Source organism: Perca fluviatilis, chromosome 1 (assembly GCF_010015445.1).
Source record: "Perca fluviatilis chromosome 1, GENO_Pfluv_1.0, whole genome shotgun sequence".
Classification (NCBI taxonomy): Eukaryota; Metazoa; Chordata; class Actinopteri; order Perciformes; family Percidae; genus Perca; species Perca fluviatilis.
In genome coordinates, this window is record NC_053112.1 from 23,233,343 (window position 1) to 23,254,774 (window position 21,432).

The following is a 21,432-nucleotide window of genomic DNA, read 5'->3' on the forward strand; positions in this document are numbered from 1 at the left end:
GTTAGTTTGTTAGTAAGTACCATAGTACCTATTTTTTGTATATAGTATGGTTACCTAGCAACCGAGGCTTGAAGACACCAAGTGGTAAACAGTTGTACAACATCCTGTAAGAACTGCTAGGTGAGTGGTTAGAACACTGAGCTTTTAGTCTGGGAGTCAGGAGTTCCATTCCCCGGTGAGGTGATCTTGTTTTTTTCATTTTGGATTGGATAATTTGCATGCAATTGCGCAAGTCAGGGCCCACGAACGCAAAATATTTTTTGCAGGGTGGTAGGGGAAGACTCATGAATATTCCTGCTCTGGTTGGGTTGGTTAGGTTTAGGCAAGAGGAGTGGGATTGGTTATAGTTAGGGTAAGAATGTTACGGTGATAATATTCCAAAAAGGTGTAATACATGAGTAGTATGGATAACTGTGTGTAAATATATGCCAAGGTACTGTAAATGCACAGGGGTGCAAATAGCATAAGTTGATATTTGTACCAGATGGGGTATTAATAGAACACATTGCTGTGTGCACCGGCGGGGTACGAATAGCATTAATTTCTAATTGTACCAGGGTACGAATAGCACTTCTAATTGCACCAGGGTACGAACAGCATACACTGCTAATTGTACCAGCGGTGCAAATAGCCTCACCCAAAACTTAAAGGTCCTATGGCATGAAAATTTCACTTCATGGGGTTTTTTATTTATTAATTTGCATTAATATGCGTTCCCTTATGAGGTCATAAGGAGCAACCTCCCCTTTCTCTGTTTCTCTGCCCACCCATGAGAGAGAGACATCATGGTGGCACCCTCCACCTCCACCCCCCCTCCTTCTTTTTTTTTTTTTCTCCTCCTCCCCCCCCCCCCCAAAAAAAAAAAAAACAAAAAAAAAAAAACCAGCCCCGGGGCGGGCCCGCTCCCGCCCCCCCCCCCCCCCCCCAAAGGGGAAAAAAAAAAAAAAAAAAAAAAAAAAAAAGCCCACCACCCACAACCCAAAAAAACCAACAAACAACAACCCCCCCTTTCTTTTTTTTTTCTTCCTCCCCCCCCCCCCCCCAGCCAACGGGCCGGCTCCCCCCCCACAAAAAAAAAAAAAAAAAAAAACACACCCCACCCCCACACAACCCAACACCAGGGAGAAGAGGGAGGGAACCACCCCACCGCCCAGGGGGGAAGGGGGGAGTTTTTTTTCTTTTTTTTTTAAAATTTTTTTTTTTTTCTTCTTCTTTTAAATAACAGACCTTTCAAAAAACAGACAGTGTTTAAAGGGATACTTCACCGATTTAGCATTCAGCTTTGTATCAGTAGAAACCCGATAGTATTTCTGAATGACCGCGCTTCCCTCCCTCATGTCCCCCTGAGACGAGAGATCTCTGCATTTGGGGCCTGGAAAAAATCTTCCGATGACGTAAAATGACGATTTTTGCGTCATCAGAAGATTTTTGGGCCAGAGGCAAAGGACTACAGCCAGTAGTAGGATCTACTTCCGTATGTTTTCAACAGCCCGCCCACAGGGTTGGACTGCCGAGTCTGGCCAAGGTATTCGGATGAAAACGACTGTCAGCCATCTTGAATCTTTGCTAAACAGGCTTTCGGTTTTCAGCAGAAAACATTTACAACAATTATCTGCATTCAAACTACCGGACGTGTTTACCAACGGGATACATCGGTACAGATCGGAGAATATGGAGGAAACGTTATTACAGACGCAATACTCGGCACACTACGTGAGCTTCGCTTCGCACGGAGACCAGCGGTGTCGCTCAATCCGCTAGCCGGCTAGGGGACATCCTCATCGGCTAGGTGGAAAGCTAACGCTAGCTGTCCACCTGTCCCAGCCATCCTGCTTGCAAGTGTCTGCTCATTAAACAACAAGCTGGACTACATCATCCTTCAACGAAAATCCCCAACGCGTGAGTTCAGTGACTGCTGTGTTTTTGTTGTTGTGGAAACATGCCTGAACAACAGTGTACCGGAACCGGACTATCCAGCTACCAGGCTGCTCTCGCCGGCCCGTGGAGGTGGGCTGTGTTAAACGGACTGGTGTAGAAATAAAATCCAACTAGCTACTGCTAACTGCTGGTGGAGCTTGTGACTGTTAAATGCCGCAATCATGACATTCCACGCTAATTCACGGCTGTGTTTATACTCTGTGTTTAGCTACACCAATGCTAGTATGTGTTAGCTGAACTTTACGGATCCTGCTTGCAAGTGTCCGCTCATTTAGACCACAAACTGGACTACATCCAACTTCAACGACACTCCCAACGTGAGTTCTGAGACTGCCGTGTTTTTGTTGTTGTGGAAACCTGCCTGAATAGTGTACCGGACTGTCCAGCTACCAGGCCTGCTAGCCCTCCGAGCTAGAGATGCTCTGTCGCCAGGTAAAAGAGGTGGGCTGTGTTAACACCGAGTGGCGCAGAAATGTGGTGATTTGTATCCATTTAACTGCTAACTGCTGGTGGAGTTTGTGACTGTTAAATGCCGACCATTCTACATTACACACTAATTCACGGCTGTGTTTATGCTCGGTGTTTACAGCCCACCAAGCGCTAATGCTAGTATGCGTTAGCTGAACTTTACGGAGCCTATAAAGTGTGTGTACTAAATGTAGCCTGTTTCGTATGTCGTTTTTATATAATGTCGTTTTTATATATGTTAAATGTGTAACACCACTTGAGTCACGATGAAACGTTTCGTGTATATGGTTGAAATGACAATAAAACACGCTTGAGTTGAGTTGAATGCCTCTGTCGGTCTGTCAAGCGGTAGGCGTGGCTTGGGAGTGGACTCAAAGCAACGAAGCAGGTGCATTCTGGGATTTGGTGTTTTTCATCCATATAAGACCAAAACACATTTTCTGGCTTTTCTCGGCCTAGAAGGCACCAATTTCAATTTTTTTTCACATTTCTACTACATAAGTGACCCAATTTAAAGATATATTCAGCTTTCCAGCGGTGAAATATTCCTTTTAAGAGCTGTCAGTAACGGTGGGTGAGTAGAAGAACAGACATGATACCTTCTCTCCCCAAAGCACAACCCCCTAAGGAGTGACTGGACAGCCTTTGAACGTACTGTATGCTAGACAGACTGAAGGTAGGGAGGGGAAGAAAACCAAGCACCTTGTAAGGCAAGCATCGCTAGCAAAATGCACTTGTACATTTGGGTTCTGACAAAAATAATTAATCAAACGAGGTATTGTTTGCTCAAAGTTAAAATGATTACATTTATTTTGTAGTAAACAACCTCACTCATGACCCACTTGACTGAAAATAACAGTCTTGTCCTCAGTACAGGCCAACTTTGTGATTAAGACTTGGACATAATGTGAAGTTTGGTAGTTTTCCTCAAAAAGTTAACGTTGAAAGACTGAATTTCTCCATTTCATTACTGATTTGGCATTCTGAATTTTGTCAGTACAATTATAGAGGTCTTATTTCCTTGTGACAGCATCCTGCATGACGGCAGCAAGATTTTCCATGCAATTCATCGTAGAGGTGGAGCAAAACATTTCAATCCAGACCTGAAAACAAATTATGGTCAACTATAAAGTCCTCCCATGTAGACCAGTTCCTTATGTAGAGCGTCAGTCATCAACCGCACTCATTTAAACAGTTTGGCTCATCTGCTCTAATTACATGTTGTGCATGCCATGAATCATTTTTCTGATTTCTTTTTGTTTCATTCACCCCCAGTTTTCTTTCCCTTTCAGCAGGGCATTTGCCATACTGATATTGGCAGTGCTTAAACCGTAACATACAAAAACAACTTTCTCATATAATTTAAAGCAGGGCTGGAAAAGGGTGAAGTGGCACTTGTGGATCGTAGGAAACTGAATTTCTTTGGTTTTTAATAGGCTTCTCAAGGAGACAATGAAGGCTTTGTTTCTGGCATTGGCAAGTTCAAGTTTCACTCAGTGAATATTAAATGCAGAGTTGGATGTGATGTGCCTGATGGGATTTTAATGGAAGGCTTGAGAGGGGAATGTTGAGTTATGTGTAAGTCTAGTGTGGGAAGGAGATTATCTGTTACACAAAGAAAATTGTATCTGGTCGAAGGGGAACACTTTGTGTTGGTTTTTCAGGAGGGTTACATTACAGGTCAGTTAAAGGAAGTTGGTTTGATGCTTCAGGATAGTGGTTATTGATATCTGCAGCTAAATATTTACATGTTACATACGTTTTGAAATATTAACATGATGGATTACTTTTCTATGAAGGCTGAGGCAAGACAAGAATGCTGCCTCGAAGCAGTTTTTGTGTTGTCTGGTCACCACTGACTCTGAGCTATGCTGGTGTTCAGGATTAACAAAAATAAATTCTGCTCTATTGTGCTATAATGTTTTCCAAGAAATCTGTTCAGTGTTCAGTTATCTCACTTTAAGACTGTACAGTTTTATCACTTTTGTCCTGCCTAAAAAAAATTCAATGGTTACAACTCAGATGTATTGTCATAGGCTTTGTGCGGTCTTTCAGAAGCTTATCCACAACACAATAATTAAATGAATTACTTATTTTGCCTTACTATGCACACTGGTTCTGTACATTATGTTTTTTTAAGGAATAAGGATGAAAAATAGCCCCTGGGAAACTAAATAAATGAGTTTTAGTAATGCACTTCCATAAGGTCGGGGGACATATGAGAGACAGATTTAAAGAATTGTCAAAATTGATGCAGCAGAGGCTGACTACAATTCCCATAAAGCAGCTTCATAGCATTTTTCATTATATCCTCTCTACCTGGTAAATGTCCATGTCTTTAAAACTCCATGCCCCAAGTTTGTACCGCAGGCTTTCTGTTAAAAAACGGATGTCTCCAAGCTCAAGCTGATGACCTCATCAGGGTTATTTTCTCAGACCTGCCAAAGCTCCCTTCAGAGCCACAGAAAACATCATACATCTTCTTTCACAAGCTGAGCAGTACTCCTCGTGACCAGTTAACTGGCATTCATGTGTAAAATTGGTGGAGTACCCCTTTCAGCCACAAACTGTTTTAGTGTTTAGTGCAGATGTAAATGCTGTCGTCTGGTCTGCTGCAAAGCCCTCAGTTACAAACAGGAAACCACCATAATGCAGATAAAACACACGACAGAAACCAATTTTTCATAGAGTTACTGTATGACTGAAATACTAGCAATTTTCACCAATAAGACAACACCAATGGTCTTGTCTTTCAGCAGCATTATACACAGCAGAAAATGAATAAACATCACTGTCATCTTCAGAAATGTAGGAATATATAAATGCCAATAACAAAACTTGAAACAGCCCCCATTCAACTATAAGTGCCCTCAATTAAAGATAAAGGAGTCCTCTCTTTGATGCGATCTATCCATTCATGCAAAGAAAAGCCCTGAACTCATCTCCATTCATTAAACAAAGCTCTCAAATGAGCTAATCCTAAAATGCTGCTTTTGCATGTCACAAGACAAAAACAAATCCTCCTCTGGTTTATCTATTAACATCTGTCTGCAGTTCAATAAAGTTGTCTTCAGTTGGGGACTTATATGTATTGATGTAGGGGGAGAGCAGCAGGTGGCCAAATATTTGATATGTTTTCTCATTGAGAGGTCAATTTAGGTTCATTGATGCATACGTCTGCACAGGTCCGATTCCCATATTCATTTGAATGAACTGTGCACACCACAGACTTTCTTTTGGCTTCAGTTAAATTAAACGCCGCTCTTCGAAGGAATTTTATTCCAGTCGTTCTATTTTGATGCACCCGTTTGGTCTGTCACGTATGAGAACAGTTGGCATTCAACGGCCGAGGCTACTGAGTCGTCATCTGAGTCATACTGTACGTCTGTAATGAGGTTACTCATCCAGTTCGCCCTGACAAAGGTTATCAACGCTATCTTTGTGGAACATCATAACGCTCAAATGCAGATCTGACTCATGAAGAGACACTATGTTGTGGATTTAAATGGCAGAACTGTCACTCTGATACATAAGGCACATAAATAATGATGTAAAAAGCAGTAAAAGATCATTGCGAATGGCCAACTGATCCTTAGCCCTGAGAATGAAAAATGTATGCAGCACTGATGAAAATGAAAGCGCTAAGTTGAACTATACGAGAAAGAGAAGTAGGGCTGGGCAATATATCGATATTATATTGATATCGTGATATAAGACTAGATGTCGTCTTAGATTTTGGATATCATAATATGACATAAGTGTTGTCTTTTCCTGGTTTTACAGGCTGCATCACAGTAAAGTGATGTACTTTTCTGAACTTACCAGACTGTTCTAGCTGTTCTATTATTTGCAATACCCACTTTAAATCCAAAATATTGATGATTATTTATCTAAAATCTATTATATTCTGTTAAAGCACCAATTGTCAACCCTACAATATCCTTGCAATATCAACATGGAGGTATTTTGTCAAGAATATCGTGATATCAGATTTTTCTCCATATTGCCCAGCCCTAAAGAGAAGTGAATATCAAAGCGACCGTGTGGTTGTTTCGACACTCTTGGCACTGCCGTTTTGTTCCTCCATTTTCTGTTGCTTGTGTTCATGTGTGTCTCGCATTTGCCAGTTCTTGTTACTACGCTTTGTGTATTTGCCTCTGCTACACTGTGACTGTTTGTCTATTCTTAGAGAGCAGCCATGTGAGCCAGCAGATGGCCCAGGGCTGGCATTGTCATGGTGCCCAGGAGGAGGCAGTTTGGCTGCAGACCTGGAGTATGTAATTAGAGCTAATCTTCATTATGTCATTCAATAGGTACTGATGCAATCAGGGCTCAATGTAAAAAAAAAAAAGTTCAGTGCAGGGGTTAGCCAAATGACACTGCAAACATTTGCAAACACAATCTCACAGGCTAAAGATAAAGCGATCCAAATATCTCAGGATTATTGTATCACTTTCCAAGACGCTGCATTCCTGTGTAGTGTTTCTTGATGACAGCGATGCAGCTCTAAATTAGCTTGAGTCCACCGTGATGAGGTATTAACAGGAGGTTTGCGTTACAGCATGGATTGAACTGTACTAAAATAATGTCCTAGCATGAAGGGACATTGCCTCTTTGGCTGTGAAAGTTATTGTGCAAAAACTAAATCTTGTATGCTGATCATTTATTGACTGATGATAGGCACAGGGGGGATGGATCTTTAAAAAAAAAAATAATAATAATTTTAAGATATACCATCAACTTTCAACCTCAGTGTGTAAATGTGTGTTCCTGTTTCCTGTGAAACCAGTCCCAGTTGTGCCCTTAAATTTAAAAAAAGCCCCCACAGTGCTACAAAGACTGCACAAAGTGGTTATTACAGTAGCTACACTTTTCCCAGGACATAGTCACAGAGAGCCAAAGTAGGGTTTTTTTTTTCTTGTGGAAAGTCTGCACTTCATAGTTGCAGTAAAAGCTGGGAAATTGATACTCTTAGTAAGATCGCATGCCTCTCACACCCTTCCTCTGTCTCCTGCACCTCCATCTTAAACTTTTCATCTTCTCTTAAGGCCCATGAAGGCAAAACTGAGCAGGAAAGTTTAGATATCAGAAAATGTTTCACTGTTATTTGTGATGCATTTATATTCTTATCACCAATTTTGCAAAAACGTGTGTCAATGTCAGACAGATGTATCAAAAGCACAAAGGCTTCTATGTTCTTCAGCAAAAAGCTTACAGATGTTAGTGCCTTGAACTCTCACTTCTGTTACTTGAGAAAAATCAACCCAAAACAGAGCCTGAACTATTACAGCTACAGTTTACCATGCCTGTGTATAGTCAGGATGGCTCCACTCAGCTTCAGGTATATGTGTCTGTGGTTTGTAGTGTCTGTGACTGCAAACCTCACACAGACAATACCACAAGTTTTTGTCACGGCACAGGAAATGTTGTCTCCTCCTACATTAAGAAGTGTGAGTTTGTGCTGCTTCAGCACATACCAGCACATTTAGCAGAGTCGCAGCGGTGCCTTGGCAAACAGCCTTCGTCTTCTACATAACAATCGATCCTCCTTAAAGTGAGGTAAGCCATTATTTGTAGTTGGCATTTTATCCCAACAAGGTCTGTTCATTTTGTCTTCCTAATTCTTTTAGGATTATCAAATTCACCTCTTATTGACAGATGCTCTGTTTCACTCTGGTTACAACTTCTACACCATTTATTTCTGATTCAGAATTTCTTTTGTGGGCTGTGCTGCTAACATGAAGTAGAAATGTATGCAACATTAGGGAGCAGATGTGTGCCTGTTCTCATATGATTTACTAGTTAGTTTTACAGTTGAGTGTATGCACTGGAGCAAGAAAGACCACTGGGAATGGAAAACAATAATTCTTTATTGAACAGTTATGGGGTAGTTTATCTTGTTATTTTATGTGTGCATGCACATCTGCACATGTAGGCTATCCCTGCTCGCACAAGTTGAGTTTTTGGCAGACAGTGAACGACAGATTATCACCTTTCAATGTGAGCGGTTGCTCATAAATGTGAATTTTAAGTCTGGTGTATCCTGTTTCACACAGGAAATGAACTGCTCAGATCAGTATCTTCTATGGTCCTCACACTGAGCTTGGTGTACTCTGTAGTTTATATGATTTCAGCTGTATTTGTGTACGGGGTCATGCAGTTGCTTTTTTAAGTCACTGCATACATTTTTATTACCACTTGTTCACTTTACTGCTTAAAATGCATGCTTTATGCTTTCATATTAGATATAAATCAAGACATACATTTACATCTCTTTTTCATTTGTCTTTCCTCTTTAATCCTTTGCATCCCTCAGGGTCAGAGGTCAGTCTGAGCCACAGCAACATGTCGGAGTCCACCAAGCCCCACCACCCCAACCCACAAGGTAAGGGGGAGAAGACTCATGGCAGCGACTTCAGCTACGTGGGCATCGATGCCATCCTGGAGCAGATGAGGAGGAAGGCCATGAAGCAGGGCTTCGAGCTCAACATTATGGTTGTGGGTGAGTCTCACATTTACACATTTATTTCAAAACAGTCCCAAGGTTTCACTCTTCCCCTGTAACTTGAGTCCATGCAGAAAATATACACTCCAAACACTCATGGTCAGGATTTTTTGCTCACAGGTTCTTGCTCTCTTTTTTTTTTTTTTTTTTTTGGGGGTCACAATGTCAAGTCTTCAGAAAGTGTTCAGTCCCCTTGACTTTTCTTGCCTTTGTAGTGTTATTTTGTGAAGTTAACCCTAACCTTGTCTCCCACAAATGATGTTCATATGCAGAAAAGTTCCAATTTTCCTTCACTTAATTATGCTTTAGTTGCCGTGAGTAGGTACTGTAGAGGAGAATGAAACAGTTAAAGGTGGAAAACGTGCTAATGCTAAATAAAAGCATAGCAAAACATATTTTGTATGAGAAAAGGTTGGTCACCATACTCTATGAATACAAGTAAAAGTCTGTTTATGTTCCCATCCAGCTTGACCTTGAGCTTGATTATGCCTTCATGTTAGATTTGGATACAAGTCCTAAAGTCTAAACTGACACAGATGTATCCGAGAAGACTTGAGGGTGTACATGTAAATGCTTCCAAATGTTCACAACAGTTATTGACTCCGTACTGAATTCAGCAAAAAAGATCAGATGGTAAGCATTTAAAAACATTTTCAATTTAGGCAGCAGCAACACAAAATACAGAACAAAGCACATACAAAAGGGTGTTATACATAGCATGCTTAGTTTGCAAATTCTCTGACGTGGAAAATGTCTTCTATTCTTTTTCTTTTGCTACAGTTATCATTCAACTTTTCCTTGACTGCATCCTTTGATGCAGTCTAAATAATATGTTGAAAAGCCTCAGCCACATCCCGATTGGATTTTTAAGCCTTGGTGTTTATGTTTGGATCATATTTCCATGGTGGTAGTTATATAATAATCTGATTTCATGCCCTGCAGGACAGTGTTTCGTGCTCACAGCTAGATGGCACAACTCCAAGGAGAACTGATAGTGTTCATCAGAAGAGACATGTTGATTTATAGATGTAGGGGATAGATGAAGTGAAAGTGCAAGCGTTTTAGTGAGAGAGTGGCAATCATGACTAAGTGAATGTTCTATCTAAGTTATACACGCACTATCTAACTGCACATTTCTACATAACGCCGACATGTATCCACTTGAATTGCTCCGACACCTCGAGGATAAATGAAACGTGTTGTGAAATGATTCTCTCTCAGCTTTGATATACAATGCTATAACTACGTATCAAGTTTATCTGGGTAATGCTTTGGCAGATACAGTAGTTGCCTAACTCCTTGTTGGAGTCCTATTTCTCACTGCATGGCCAGCAATCCCTTCAGATAATTAGATGTTTGACAATCTTCAGACACCAGGATGCATGTGATTGTAGAGGTATGGTGTTCACCTCTTTCACAATGCTACAGTATGCAGTAAGATACCTATTTTTCCCTGTAGGTTTGATGAGCTTTCTTTACCTGAACTGTGTTAGATTCCTACTTGCCTATGTAAATGAGTTTTAAGAAGAATGCCAGGATAGAAATATAAAAACTAGAGCATCTTCTGTTTTTCTAATGAGGTTTCTAACAGAGAAACTTTGGCCAACCGAGTTGTCACTTGGGTGTCGAGTGTGAAAGGTTAGAGAAGCTGTGGTCTTGGCCGTGTCCTATGAGATGCATTTGCCTAATCCCTGCCCTCAGCCAGCTGACCTTTTGATTTCCACCAGGCAGCCAGGGTGTGTCAGTGATTGTTTGTGTGAGAGAAAATGTGTGAGTGTGGGTGAATGCATGCAACTGACTATGTAGAGTGTGTGAAAGACCAAGCGTTTAACACACAGAGAGAGAGAGAGAGAGAGAGAGAGAGAGAGAGAGAGAGAGAGAGAAGAAAAAAAAAAAAAAAAAAAAAAAAAAAAAAAAAAAAAAAAAAAAAAAAAAAAAAAAAAAAAAAAAAAGAGAGAGAGAGAGAGAGAGAGAGAGAGAGAGAGAGAGAGAGAGATGCAAAAGGCCGCCATGGGTGTAAAGAGGGCCTGGCAGCTTGGCAGTGCTCCACACGCCACCGTGGATGCCCATAGGTGCTTTGAACAGAGGGACAGATAAATATGGAGGGAAATGAAACGAGAGGGAGAGAGAAGTATGTGTGTATCCCACAAAAGAATACAAATTTTGTTATTTTTTTTTAATATTTCCAAACAAGTACTAAAGTTAAATGAACATTTATATTACCAGTATGTTTTATATCCATCTTTTCCAAGGACCAAATAAACAAATGTCATGAATGTATAAAGTAATATTGTAAAATGAATGTCCTCAGTTCTCAGTCACTCTTTGTCTTGTATTTTGAAAGCACAGTTTTCTATAAATGTTATATTTTAATGGGGTCACACAGTAGATAAAAATCAAATTGGTCATAATTTGATGTACAGAGGTGATTTGTCATGGAGGTACTAATACCTAATGTGTGCACAGTCCAAAAGTGTTTATTTGTGTGTGTGTGTGTGTGTGTGTGTGTGTGTGTGTGTGTGTGTGTGTGTGTGTGTGTGTGTGTGTGTGTTCTATACAATACATCTGTCCTCTTGGCCTCCACAGCTTGTCTGTCTGACCCCACAACTGTCCTGCTATACTCATGGTCTATTGACATACACAAACACACTCACTTTACAATCCATACATTAGAGATGATGTCATGTGCATATTCAGTGTCACTGGTTTTGTGAAAAAAAGCATTTAAAGTGCTCATATTATGCTCATTTTCAGGTTCATAATTGTATTTAGAGGTTGTACCAGAATAGGTTTATGAGGTTTAATTTTCAGAAAACACCATATATTTGTTGTACTGCACATTGCTGCAGATCCTCTTTTCATCCTGTGTGTTGAGCTCTCTGTTTTAGCTACAGAGTGAGGCATCTCACTTCTGTTCCATCTTTGTTGGGAGTCGCACATATGCAGTAAGTACTGCTAGCTAGTCAGTTGCAGAGTATGCGGGAGTGCCACGCTAGCAGCTAGGCGAGCATTATAACGTGTGTTACAAAGTGACGCACGTTTGTCACGGAAGTAAAGGCTGGACTACAATAGAGCTGTTTGTGAACAGTGTTTTCTCTGGAAGATGGTAAGTCCTTTTGGGGTGGAGTTTGGGCTTTTTCACTTTGTAAACATACTCAAAAAGATAAATAACAAAATAAAGGAAAGGGGAAAAGCCAAAAAGCATAATCTGAGCACTTAAAAAAAAAAAAAAACTATTGTGTTACAGTTGAATGAGGCTCTTGTCCTTGTGACTGTCAGTTTCTCTAACTGTTGTGTGATTTCCTGATCAGGGCAAAGCGGCCTGGGAAAGTCCACTCTGATGAACACCCTGTTCAAATCCAAAGTGAGCCGTAAGTCGGTGCAGCCGAACCCAGAGGAGAGGATCCCCAAGACCATTGAGATCAAATCAATCAGTCACGGTTGGCCAATGTTCATGTTTTGTAGCCTACAGCCAAAATATTTACAGTATTAATAATGTGTTTCTTACTGCTCTTTCATACTACTGATTTGTGTGCGTGTGTGTGTCCAAAATAACTATTAATTAGATATATTTCCTTTGTCCAGATATTGAGGAGAAAGGAGTGAGAATGAAGCTGACAGTAATTGACACTCCGGGCTTTGGGGATCAGATCAACAATGAAAACTGGTGAGCTCAGCTTACTTTATCTGAAGGCCTCAGCAGCTGTTAGCTTTGTCATTTCCATCATTGCATGTGTATTGTTACTCATTAATTCTGACTTGGTTATAGAAGCCAAAGTTCAGTGTTTTATCTAAATAACTTTGCAATTTTATGTTTGTATGTAATACAGTTGCATACAACAGTATACTATTTTATTACAGTGTTAAAAAAAATAGCATATTATATAGCATATAATATATAAGCAATATAAAAGTTAAGGTATAAAAGTTTCCTGCTCCCTCTACCTGGAACAAGTTACAGCAATCCATGAAACTTAATGAGCTGGTCTCATTGGTCGCTTTTAAGAGGATGTTAATTGACTTGGAGGCAGCCACATCTGGCTGTAGATGTTTTGCCTGATGTGTTTAGGATTGCGGTTGACTTTGAAAAATTTGCTGATTCAGTTGTTTTATGTTTTTAATGTTTTTGTGTATTTTGTGTTTTTGTGTATGTGTGGTTGTACTGCTGCCTGTCTTGGCCAGTACAAAAAGAGATTTTAAATCTCAATGAGTCTTTTCCTGGTTAAATAAAGATGAAATAAAAAAAAAAAAATGCTTGTTTTGCAGAACATGACTACAGAACATGGCGACTCACATTCTTTGAGTATAGAGTACAATGTTTCAGAACATAACTCTGCGTGAAACCACACTAGTCATCACTATAATTCTTCAGTTACTCCCGTAGCTTCTATAACTGTAAGCAAGAGGTTTGGACTGTGAGCTGATACAAAGTTAGCTTCTCATTCCTGTTTTCTTTGTCAGCTGGCAGCCCATTATGAAGTTCATTAATGACCAGTATGAAGCCTACCTGCAGGAGGAAATCAACATCAACAGGAAGAAGAGGATCCCAGACTCCAGGGTGCACTGCTGCATATACTTCATACCTCCCACAGGCCACTGGTAAGATCACATATAAAAGAGACACGCACTCTTGTAACTAAGTGCCCCACTTTTTGCTCTTCATTCCACCAGTTTCTCCCACAGCTGCAGAGTCTAATCAGGCCTTTTGGGAATCTCCCCTAACCCATTGTCTGTCCACAGCTCTTTAACCACATCCTTCTTCAGCTTTCTTCTTTTTCTTCTTTATCATCTCTCTCTTATGTGACCACATGTGGAACTCATTCCCTCCTCAGAGACATGGAATATCACTTGAAGGGTCAGATTTCACAATGAAACACAATGACTACAGTTCTCATAGATTAGAGAGGTAGAGAGACAGTGAAACAATTAGAAAGTGCCTTATTTTGAGTGGGATAAATTGCAGTGGTTGTGTGTGTGTGTGTGTGTATATATATATATATATATATATATAAATAAATAAATAAATAAATAAATAACCTTTTTACCTGAGCATGTTCATTATAGGCTTACTGATTAATGCATTTACCACTACAATGTATGAAATTGTGTGACCTTAACATGTTTCAACATTCTGCCAACCTCCTAATCTATTGAATTACTACGCCTGAAAGTGTTTTTCCACTGAATTTAATTTAAAAAAGGGCTACATCAGGATTTGATTATTCATTCCAGTGCCTTGATCATTTATCTGGAACATGTTGTTAAACAGAGCGATGGGACACCAAGTGGTTGACAGATCCATTCCTGGTGGAGTCTGACATGTGGTCAGACGAGCACATATCGATGAGCCTGTGAGGAATCTTATAGAGGATAGAGGAATCTTGAAAGGAGTATTGTATCTTACACATGCAAATAAAAGCAATGCACACGGTCATTCACTAACCATCTGAGTGCATATTTCTGCTTCTTCATATTTCTGCGCACCAGTAACTCAACAGTTGTCCACTTAAACATTCTCTCTGTGAGTGGGGGGATGACATGTGTGTGTCTGTGTGTCCTGCTGTTTGACAGGCCCAATCATCATCTGCTCATGTTGCCACAGCTGCAGCTTCAGAGAATGCGTGTGTTTGTGTGTATCCCTGTTCATGTAAAGCAGTGCGTGTAGTGGACTCAAGTGGGCAGTAGGCATGCTAACACTTACGACTTACAGCTGCTTAGTTCAGCCAGTTCAACAACACCCCAAACTGCTCAACTCTCTCTCTTTTTGACTCTGTATTGCTTCCTTCTCTCAGCTCCTAATATCCTCAAATGTTTCTAAGCAGGCTATATTTAAAGTGTCACTACCCACACACATATACATGCACACATGAAAACCAACTCATTTTGAAAACAAAGATGCAAAACATCTTTCAGGAAGTGGTGTCTTCCTTAGAGCCAACCAGAGTTGTAGGCAGCAGAACAAAGGAGGCATCTGTTGGGGCTACTGTTGTGACTTGGAATAGAGATGAATATATGTTAAAAGACACATTTGTTTGTATGTATGTGTGCATATGTTTAGATATGGAGACTTAGAAGAGGGAACATACATCACATATTTGCAATTACATGTTCTATACACGCACACACAACTTTTGTTATCCTCCCACAGAAAAGCATTGGTGGAAAAATCTAAAAACTCAACAAAATGTTCTGTCATTATTCTCTCTTTGCTTATTTTCCCATTTTCATTTCACACAGTAACGCCAGTTGAAGTTTTAAATCAGGGTCTGTAGCCAATTACACAGACACGGCTCCTCTGCCATGTTACCGCAGTCCAAGAATGACAGGCAGGAAAACGATGACAGAACTTCCCTGGTAGCTCTCATAGGCCTCTATCATTAGAGATATGCTGTTTTCTTTTCCGATTGTCTTTTTGTCTGAAGCGTTTCAAAAACAGCAGTTTGTATTTATCGAGGCTCTAATGTAATTTGCGTGTCAGCAATTTGCATTTAAGTTGCTTCTGTGGTTTCAGATAGAGGAACGATGCTCAGCGAAGCGCAACACACTCATGGCATCGGCAGCCATTTCCGATAATGGAAGAGTGAGCCACACTGTTTCTCCTCTGGGCAGTCTTGTTGTTACCTCATTTAACATGTCCTCCTGAAAAAAGAAGGCTGCACTTTGGCTCTCATCAACTCAGAGCTGGTTTCTAATCTATTATATAAAATAAGGAAGGAAGGGAGAACTATCTGCACTGTGGTTCTCTTCTCTCTACTTCTCTTTTGACAGCAGACCTCATCGTTCTCAATGTACATGACTGCTATTTTATTTCCAACCACATAAAAAGGAGAATTTGTGCATTCAAGCAGGCATTTAAGTGGACGTCTATGCATGCATGCATGCATACTTTGTTGTTGACATTTATTGTCCATATGTTCATATGCAAAGATACATGTGTACACATTAAATTGTGCATGTATGCTCAGTCATGCATATGACACAGCTCACATGCCAATTTGTACGTTCCTGCAACTGTACATAGACAGATTATGTATGAGGTTACGTAAATTATATTTGATAAATATTCACACAGAGACATCCACCTCCTGTATTTTTTCCTTTTGATTTCTCGCAATCCTACCTCCCTGCATGCATATGACACATGCCAGTTGTCCCCATCAGCATGTAAAATGCATGAAGACGTAGTAATGGCAGGTTGAATGCACTGCTTACTGTGTCTTCTCTCTTTACCTTTGTGCAGCTCGGTTTCTCCTTTCCTCTGTCTCGCTCCATGTAGCACATGCTCCCCTATGTTTCATCCTATGTTTATGATGGAGTGCTTGTCAGTCACTGTGGAGAGTCAGCCAGGCCTCTCCTCCAGCTGCCCCTGGGTCTTTGAACCAGGCTGGCCTGGCTTGGCTGGGGCTAATTGGAGGGCAGAGCAGACCGCATGAGGGGAGTCTGTCTGGAGGAGCAACTAGAGGCAATATTGAGGCAGAGAGAAAAAGGAAACCTACAGGGAATAGAACAGCAGTGTAAGAATGTGTAGAGTGATGTAAGGACAGGGGTATTCAGTTCTTCACCAGGCACAATTATGAGGCTGCTACGGGAGAAAAATTAAAACCAATGTGGAGAATATAGTTTTGTCCAAATTTGCTTTGAGTTGAGTAAAAGCAGAATATTAGAGACAAATGGGAGATGGCAAACAAAGAGCTCCATTAGACTGACTGACCGTTTTATGCATTAACCCTCAAAATTAATGTGCACTTTCCTATTTTACTGAACTCACACCTCGGAGAGAAAGTGAGTAAAATAAACGGCATAGGTTAATGCAGTATAATGAGTGTCAACATGAGCAACCTGGGTGAACTGAATGTATTGGAACAGACAATGATTGCCCTCTAGTGGTTACTGTGTTTCAATATATTCATTTTTAGGAATCCACATGCCATAACTTACTGTAGTAGATTTGTTTTTGTGCCACAGTGGGAAAAAATGAATATGTTAAAGGTTTAGAGCACAAATCTGCAGTGTTGTGAGTTGTTGCTCCTTTTTTTGTTTTAGACCACGATGCCTTAATTTGGAGTTTCCAAATAACAACCACACATAGTTACAGACATTTATGCATGAAATGAAGTTGTCCTGTCATCTCTATCTTCCTCCAGTCTGAGGCCTCTGGATGTGGAGTTCATGAGACGTCTCAGTAAAGTGGTCAACATCGTCCCCGTCATTGCCAAGGCCGACACACTCACCCTAGAGGAGAGGGACTACTTTAAACAGACGGTGAGAGGAGTGTGTGTGTTTGGATGAGAGAGTTGCTTTGACAAGTGTCAATATTTTGTGTGCGTGTGAGGCTGGTTTTCACATGTGACTTTGGTTAATCTGACTCACCCATCACACCTGCAATAACCTGTATCAGGTCTTTAAGCTTAAAATAAACGGTTGAGTAAACAGTCAGCGGATTCCCCTCACAAACACGTGTATGCATATTCACATTCACAGGTTGGTAACATATGAAGAGCTGCCAGGCACCACAAACAAAAGCCATCTGGGCAAACCCACATTGTACCTATCCTGGGGAATACTGTATCATCTCTATAACTGTAACACTTTGAAAGTCATGCTCAGTCCAGACGGAAACATTTAAGAACTTTTTATTTGAAGCATTTATTTACTGAGCGGCGTTCCACAACTCTTAAGTCTGGCTCTTTTTTAGATGGGGGACTTCTGCCCAGTTGCCAAGCGAGCAGGCAGGCCCTTCATTACCAGTGAATTACTGGGTGATCGAACGAGTCAGCATGTTCAGAGAGGTCACCACTGTGTTATACATAATGAAAAAAGCACGACCTCTCTTTAACGTGACCAGAATTAAAGGAAAGAAAGTAGCATTTTGGTGAACAATGAATATTCATCAGTTTCTACAAGTAATCCAAGTTAATTTCCCTGTTTTTGATACTTTATGTGGTAGTCAAAGCTCTTTACAGTTTGCTCATCTTTAAGTGCTGCTCATGTTTCTAGCCATGCTAGCAGCCATTCAACAACTATTGCATGGTTAAGCACAAACTTTTGTACAGAGAGTCATGGTTCCCAGGCGATATCTCCTAATGAGTTTTGTGATCCCTAGATTTTCCACTAGCACCACCATGAGGTTTACATTTTAGTTTTTTATTGAAATGACTCAACAGCTGTTAGATGAAGTGTTGTAAAATTTGGTACAGATATCCATGGTGGCCAGAGAACAAATCCTAATGACTCTGGAGATCCCTTGACTTTGGTTTATGATTTAATACTATCAGCCTTAGCTGTATTTTATGATTAGTGCTAATTAGCAAATGTTAGCATGCTAACACAATAAGCTAAGATGGTGAACACATAAACATTATATCTGCTTAACTGTTTACATTGTCATTGCGAGCATGTTAGCATCAGAATCAGCTGGCCAAGTAAGTGTTAACGCATACAGGGAATTTGACTCCGGCTTGACTCTAACATGCTGATGTTAGCATTTAGCTCAAAGCATTTCTGTACAGCCTCGCAGAGCAGCTAGCATGGCTGTAGACTAGTTTTGTATCAGTATATTCTTAAATATACACTTTTTAAATCACAAGAGCTGGTACAAAACTACATGATCAGCAAATGTACAGACTAAACATTGGAAAGATATCAAAGGTTTAATTTAACATGCAGATTTTAAGCAGTAGTCTAGTTGTTCCTCTCAGGGGTTATTTTGCTTTTACTTGGTATGTTATAGTAGTCTCATTCATAGAAAACTAACACTCAATGAGACTCCCCAGACAGATAATCCACCACTGTAACATCATAGCCGTCAACCTCCTTATCAAGGCTTCCCCTGCAACAACAGATTCTCGCTCCACCTGGCTTGAGTCTTTAACGGTCTCCTCAGTGTGTTTCTGTTGGATAATTCTCAATCCACAGGAGGCAGACAGCCACCTGCCTTCCTCCATCATTTCCTTTATCTTTCCAGCTCTCCTTCCAAGACTACAGACTTCCCTAAAAGCTTTATTCATTTTAGAGATGCACGATGGGAGTCTTGGCTACCATTTTCCCCATGATGTCTATAACACCGTCCAATAAGAACAAAGCAGGGATTGGACCAGGCCCTAGCAGAGAATGGAAGCCATAGGGCTTGTAGCTGGATGGTTTTGGTTGGCTGCACATGCTCTATATGACCGTGAAGATTATTGACTAAAAGCCTCTCGTGCCAATTGTTGTTGTTTTTACTTTCCCTGCAGCAACTTACAAAGAGAATAAGAGGGGGTTTTCTATTAAATGTTCAGCCTCTGTGTCCAGCTGTGAGTGTCTGTTTGCATGCCTCTAACTGAGAGTTCATTTTTTGTAAAATTTTACTTGGTTTGCATCCTATAACCTGAGAAAGCTTCCAAGCATAAATAATGAAATGTTTGATCAAGGACCAAGTGGAAATTGTCATTCATTAAAAGGACATTTTCTCATTATAAAGACATAAAGAATAGGGGAGGCCATTTTATAAGTCATACCTCTGTCTGGATTTTTTCCTAAGAGCGGTTAACCTCAATGTTAACTCCTCAGTGTCAGGGAATAAAGAACCATTTAATGTCAACACCAGCCAGCATAACAGAACCAAGTGTTTATTTATGTCCTTTAGTGGATCAGAGCAGCTTTAATTCAAGTCTCCGAAACCAGACTTAAATACCTGTATGTAAACAGGATTCAGTCCAAGCATCAAGTGGTTTTTGCATGTTATGGTCACTGTTTGACTTAGATGTTGGTGAGATGATGGATGAAGGGTTTGAACCTAATTGATTGTTTTTGTTTGCCAATCTGACTTCCCTTTCTTCAGTGTCTGTGTCTGTTCAGCTCTTGTTACAGAAACCTTTGTGCAATGATGTAATGATTTAGCAATTGTGAATTTATAAAAAGAAGAAGAATGCTTTAGAGTAGTAAAATATCCACTATTTAACTGAATTAGTTGGTCAAATATATGTGATAACTTGTGTGCTGTTACTGTGTATTTTGCCAATTTGAGGTAATGTTTCCGTGTGTCATTGTGCTTGGCTTTGTGCAGATCAGGGAAGAGCTGCGAGCCAATGGAATCGATGTTTACCCTCAGAAAGAGTTTGACGAGGATGCAGATGACAGGATGATCAATGACAAAATCCGGGTACGTTCACAGGCTCAGTCAGTTTAATAGACGGTATCCTCTTGTGGCTCCAGCATTTGACATAGCATTTACAAATGTGTATTTTCAAACTAATGATGTGAAATTCAAGCCTTTTGTCAAATGTAATTTCAATTTTTCAATTTCCTATTCTTTTCTGTATTTCTTTTGGAAATTTCAAAGTCATGATTGTCACACAAAACAAAGTCAATTGCAGCATCTTGTTGAAGCAAAAGTGAACAACCAAAAGCATGACCTGAAAACAAATCCGCAGTAGCACTTCAATAACTGTGTGTGTGTGTGTGTGTGTGTGTGTGTGTGTGTGTGTGTGTGTGTGTGTGTGTGTGTGTGTGTGCGTTGTGCGCGCCGCACTAAACAGGAGATGATCCCTTTGCTGTTGTGGGCAGTGACCAGGAGTACCAGGTGAACGGAAAGAAGATTTTGGGAAGGAAAACAAAATGGGGCACCATAGAGGGTAATACACATGGATCTTAAGATATATACACACACTCACACTCACTTGCACAGCTGGTTACTTGTCCTGCCAAACAGACAATAGAAAATGATTCATCAGGCAGAATAATATGTTCCCGACAGTCTAAACACATAACCGCATCGGTTAAAGCTGGAATCCACTTGAGACAAATCCATTGAGGTTTATTAATAATTCTTAACTTTATATATTACAGATTGGCATAATAATATTATAATGTCCATCTACACGGTGGAATTTGTTCAAACACTAAAAGGTCTCATTTACCACACTCACAACTGGGTCTCACCTGTTAGTTGACCGGCCATCTAATTTAATCACTCTGATCACATGCAGGCTATGTTATAGTAGTCTCATTCATAGAAAAGTTGATGGCAGTTATGCAACGTACCAGCAACATTTGTGCAACGTACCAGCAACAACACGGTGAAACAGCTTTGCATGAAGACACCAGATTTCGCAATTTCTGTGTATTTTCAACATGTGGATATTACGAACTGCAGCTTTAAAATCTGGCCAGCTGGTTAAACCATCTGTTCTTTGACCAGCAGGCATTTGTTTACATACATATCTCTGAGTCTGTAACTAGGGACATGTATGAGACAAGGGGAAGAGATTTACAAGGACTTTCTGTGTCCTTTGGGATAACACAGAAACACTGTCTCACACACAAGCACGCAGCAACTGTGATACATTTGTTGGCCTGTACTGCATGATCACACTGCCAAGGTTCTTAGCGAGTGAATATCCTCACCTCACCCGGGGGGGGGTGTGTGTGTGTGTGTGTGTTTGTTTGTGTGTTATGATTGAAGGACAATAAGACAGCTGAAGGAGGCCTGGACAAGGGACTACAATTATATATACAGTACAGGCCAAACGTTTGGACACACC

The 21,432-nt window shown here is 40.4% G+C and overlaps 1 protein-coding gene across 2 annotated transcripts in view; it reads left to right on the plus strand.

Annotated features, from left to right (window-relative positions):
* The window catches only part of sept9b (septin 9b), a 55,574-nt gene that overhangs the window by 27,362 nt on the left and 6,780 nt on the right, over nucleotides 1-21,432 (plus strand). Inside the window, exons 3-9 of one of the 2 annotated variants that reach the window (XR_005638953.1) lie at nucleotides 8,723-8,908; nucleotides 12,223-12,351; nucleotides 12,497-12,578; nucleotides 13,373-13,510; nucleotides 17,056-17,173; nucleotides 19,956-20,051; nucleotides 20,428-20,523. Coding sequence is in view for 1 of the 2 variants with exons in the window: in XM_039797453.1 (XP_039653387.1) it covers nucleotides 8,723-8,908; nucleotides 12,223-12,351; nucleotides 12,497-12,578; nucleotides 13,373-13,510; nucleotides 17,056-17,173; nucleotides 19,956-20,055; nucleotides 20,431-20,523 (846 nt within the window). In the remaining variant the exon portion in view is untranslated. Of the gene's footprint in view, nucleotides 1-8,722; nucleotides 8,909-12,222; nucleotides 12,352-12,496; nucleotides 12,579-13,372; nucleotides 13,511-17,055; nucleotides 17,174-19,955; nucleotides 20,056-20,427; nucleotides 20,524-21,432 lie in introns of both variants that reach the window. The other variant, XM_039797453.1, reaches the window with a different exon arrangement.